Source organism: Solea solea, chromosome 18 (assembly GCF_958295425.1).
Source record: "Solea solea chromosome 18, fSolSol10.1, whole genome shotgun sequence".
Taxonomy (NCBI): domain Eukaryota; kingdom Metazoa; phylum Chordata; class Actinopteri; order Pleuronectiformes; family Soleidae; genus Solea; species Solea solea.
The window spans coordinates 22,036,745-22,041,004 of NC_081151.1; the positions used below are offsets into that span (position 1 = coordinate 22,036,745).

General features: G+C 42.6%; 1 protein-coding gene across 1 annotated transcript; it reads right to left on the reverse strand.

The window, feature by feature from the left end:
- Positions 1–527: 527 nt before the first annotated feature.
- On the reverse strand, positions 528–3,879 carry foxi2 (forkhead box I2). Its single transcript, XM_058615697.1, has 2 exons — positions 3,188–3,879; positions 528–2,552 (listed from the first exon to the last, which is right to left on the reverse strand). The coding sequence occupies exons 1-2, from the start codon at positions 3,804–3,806 to the stop codon at positions 1,966–1,968; spliced, it is 1,206 nt and encodes a 401-aa protein (XP_058471680.1). The 5' UTR covers positions 3,807–3,879; the 3' UTR covers positions 528–1,965.
- Between the last annotated feature and the right edge of the window lie 381 nt (positions 3,880–4,260).

Genomic DNA, 4,260 nt, shown 5'->3' on the forward strand with positions numbered 1-4,260 from the left:
CGGCACATTTTTTTTCTGCTTTAATGAGACACGACAGTAGAAAACAGGCCTATTAGCATAAATAGCATAAATAATCAAAAAACTAATCTTTTATATTTACAAAGAAAATACACATTTGTAAAAGTATTTACACAAGCCTTAGTGCTGTGGTTTCAGTCAACGATATAAAAATAAGACCTGGTCTGGGTTTTTTTTTGGACGTTAACTCACTTATTGCTGATATTTGGAAACAAACAAAAAAAAAACAGATTAGCCCTTTATATTATTTATTATTATATTTATTGTCTATTTCATGTTCGTCTTGTGTGATTGAGGTAATGGCGGTCGCTGACAAAAGGCAACTTTGGCAGATCTGCGTTGATTCTTGTGAGTTTAAAAAAAAAAAGTCTAAGGCCAGACATGAAGGCATGATTTGGCATCAGTGGTAAAAAAAACAATATATATATATATACATATATATATGTATATATATATATATATATATATATATATATATATATATATATATATATATAAAAACTGTACATTTACATCTCAAACGTGACAGAGTGGTTATGAAAAATAAGGCTCTCTGTTGATACGACTAAACAACAACAACAACACGTTAAATAGAAGAGAAATATTTCTTTTAAGTATAAAAAGGGGGGAAAAAAAAGTGAGCTTTTACATAAGAATAGATACAGGAAACTGAAAAAAAGATAAGTGCTTATTCATTTTTTTGACATTTTGGCTGCTGTTTCCACAGTTTCAGTGCTCGGCAAAGTTAAAGCTGTAGTGCGTAACTTTAACACGTAAACAAATGTCACATTTAAACCATTGTCAGATGAAGCATTTTAGTGTTGTGATTTTTAGCATCTTTAGCGATAAATTGGTAATGGTGCGATAAATTGCAATGTATTGGAATATAAAAAATTTTTTTTAGCCCCCGCCAAAAATTTTAAGAAAAAACTTATAACGCTACATAAAATTGTGCATAAAACCAATTGTGACCGAGTGAGTGAAGGTCTGCTGCCAACTAGTGGTCGGAAGCTTAGCTACAACACAAAACTATTGTCCAATGTATCGACACATCACTTTAAAGCGTCAGTGCACAATTACGCTATTAAAATATCGCAATATTTTACTGTATTGCTATTTTCTTGCAACCTCCCCGTATTTAGATCTCATGTCGCCCGGTGACACTGCACTTTTTATGTCACAACACAAAGAAACGTCCACAGTGAATTCTACTGCTCAACATTTATTTGGGTCGGGATCAGCGCTTCTTGTCCCTGTCCACCCGTGTCCTGCAGCTGTATACACACAAACGCTCCCTTAGTTAGCAAACAAATAAGACTAGTCAAGGCTAGTCAATACCACTTTTGCTTGCCAATACAGATGCTGATATCGCAACTTTTGAGTGTCTACCGATATAGTTTTGAATCTATTAAATGACCTAATCTGTTAAATGTGCTTTATTTTTTAGTTGTTTTTCCTTAAAATCGAATTTCCGATTCAGAGAAGGATCAGCGTGTTGCCACGTCGGCAGTTTTAGCATCTCTTTATGCAACTTATCAACTGTATACGTGAGAATATAAAGTGTTGTAGAGGCTGCTGGGAATTATTAGACGAAGAAGAAGGACAACGACAGTAATCTGGCATTTCAAAACCAGAACGCTTCAAATATTCTGCTCCTATAACATAACACATTTCATTTAAGTGAAATCAAATCCCAGGATTTTTGACCAGTGTCTGACCATTACTGACGCTAAGTATTGGCTCGATACCAAACAACAACAAAAAGTTACGCACTGCAGCTTTAAAACAAGCGATTAAAAAAATACTTTTTTTCCCCTGTGAAAGCATCAGTGGAGCCACTACCTCGCTCGCCTCGACCTCTCTGCTGAAATGCAGGTACAGTGCTGAGGTTCGGGAAGGTTCACAGGGTACAGGAGGAAACCGGTTGCCATGGCGATAAAGTGGCTCCTATAGCTCAGTGCCTTCCCTGGGATAAATCAGGCTGTTGACACTGAAGCTGTTGTAGAAGTGGCCGTTGAACTGTCCACTCTGCCCGCCGCCGAACGTGTTGTAGTAAACTCCGCGGTTGAAATGCAAGCCCTCGTTGTGCTCGGACGCCGCCGCCACGTCCTGGCCGCCGTGGTTGGGGTGGTACGAGCTCAGGGCCGTAATGTTCCTGTTCGACAGCTCGTTCACCAGCCCCAGGGGGCCCCCCTGCCGGCTGGGGCCCCCCGAGCTCAGTGACGACATGCTGCTGTAAAAGTTGTTGAAGCAAGGCGTCGAGGATGCCAGTGCCGGCGGCGACGACGACAGCGGCGGGGAGCCCTTGTGGTTCTCGTTCATTGCCGTCTCCATGTCCGGCGAGGACGGCCCGAGGAGCTGAGGACTCTCCGAGGACTTCAGGTCAACTTTGGCGGGGCCTGACGATGACGCCACGGCCCCTCCTCCTCCTGCAACGCTGCTCTGATCTGAGCGTCTTTTCCTTTTCCTGCGGAAATTCCCGTTGTCGAACATCTTCTCGCAGTTTGGGTCCAACGTCCAGTAGTTTCCCTTTCCTGGAATTAAAGAGTAGAGACACAGATTTTATTATTCACATGTTTTCAGTCTTAAGTGTGTCAAATAAATGCATAATGTCTGTCTGTCGCTCTATATTGACAACATTGTTTTTTTAAATATACATAACCTGAAGGCCCATTGTAACAATTTTTAAAAGGACCATTAATACTGAATAAAACTTGTGTTTGTCCAAATGTATAAGATACAAAAAGGTAAGAATTAATAATACTAATTCATATTTTGTATGAAAATGTCAACATTCAAGGCACATTTCAAAGAAATTAAAATAAACAAATTTATAGTTCATTATTAAGCCTTCAAACACTGTATAATTAATGTTATATTATACATATATATCATATTATATTATACTATATCAATCTATATAACCTACATTAATCTTTATTTTTAAAATGAATTACCAAAAATCATGAAAGGAGATCTTTAACCACGCCTATAATTAGGCTCCATAAAAACAAATCTCATATAATCACATGATTCAAAATAATAACTACATAATTTTATCGAAACAAAAACTTCCGGATGATTAAATTGCACCTAAATGCCACATTCTATTTTTTTTTTAATTTCCATGTCCCCCCCTCCCCTCCTGACGCTGGTGCGTTCACGGTACCTGGATCGTCCTCGTCCCGGGGGACTTTCTTGAAGCAGTCGTTCAGGGACAGATTGTGGCGGATGGAGTTCTGCCAGCCGGCTTTGCTCTTCTTATAAAAGGGGAAATTATCAGCCACGTACTGGTAAATCTGACTCAGCGTCAGCTTCTTGTCGTGCGCGTTCTGGATGGCCATGGCGATGAGCGCCGAGTACGAGTACGGAGGGCGCACCAGCTTCAGCAGCTCCTCCTGACTCGCGATGGACAGCCAGCCCAGGTCCGGGCCACCGAACCCGGGGGAGTTGGTGATGAACTGCCGCTGGGAGCCGTAGGAGGGCGGGATGAAGGACGCCGGGTTGTTCCCGTGCAGGTAAGACGCGGAGGAGTTGACGCCCGTTGGCCCGTTGAGCCACTGCAGGTACGGGTTCGGAGAGGACGCGTACTCGCCGAGGCCGTAGCCCGCGGGTCTCTGTGCGCCCTGGAGGCTCTGCTGGTGGTACATGCTGCTGAAGTTGTCGCAGTAAACTGCGGCCATGTCCGGGGCGTCCTGTGCGCCTTTGGGTGGGAGAGAGCCGACCGTCGGGGAGGTGTGGTGCGGGTGCGGGTGCTGGTGATGGGACTGAGGGTCGATGGAGTTCATCACTCCACGCGGGAAATCCCTGAAGGAAACGCTGAAGCGGTTCAGGTGGCGGTGCGCATACAGGTGGAGCAGCAGCGGCAGCGCAACAAGTGTCAGGCAACAGGATGAAGGAGTTTGCGGAGTTTTAATAGTTTAAAGCCTTTGACAGTCGCCACATCCAGGAGCGAGATCACCCCAGCAGCCAATAGACACGCAGGGAAGTCTGGGAGAGGGCGTGGTCAGGTTCCACCTCATTCAGCTGATAGGAGAGCAGGGCTGTCCAATGTGGGGCCCGGGGCCCAAAATTGGCCCGCAAAATGGTTTCTTTTGGTCCTCAACATTTAAATTTAAAGACATGTTTTTATTTTTTAAAATGTTTAAAAAATATGTATGTTCAAAATTAACTACATTATCACTATTTATAATAATGATCTTCTCTTTTTTGTAGGACAGATAAATATATTATTGTTAAAAA

What these genes read in the sequence shown, in the direction of transcription:
- foxi2 (XM_058615697.1), bottom strand. Translation starts at nt 3,806, where the DNA reads ATGAACTCCATCGACCCTCAGTCCCATCACCAGCACCCGCACCCGCAC. An exon ending in CCGGGACGAGGACGATCCAG is followed by an intron (nt 2,553 to 3,187) that starts GTACCGTGAACG and finishes CTTTAATTCCAG; the next exon opens with GAAAGGGAAACTACTGGACG.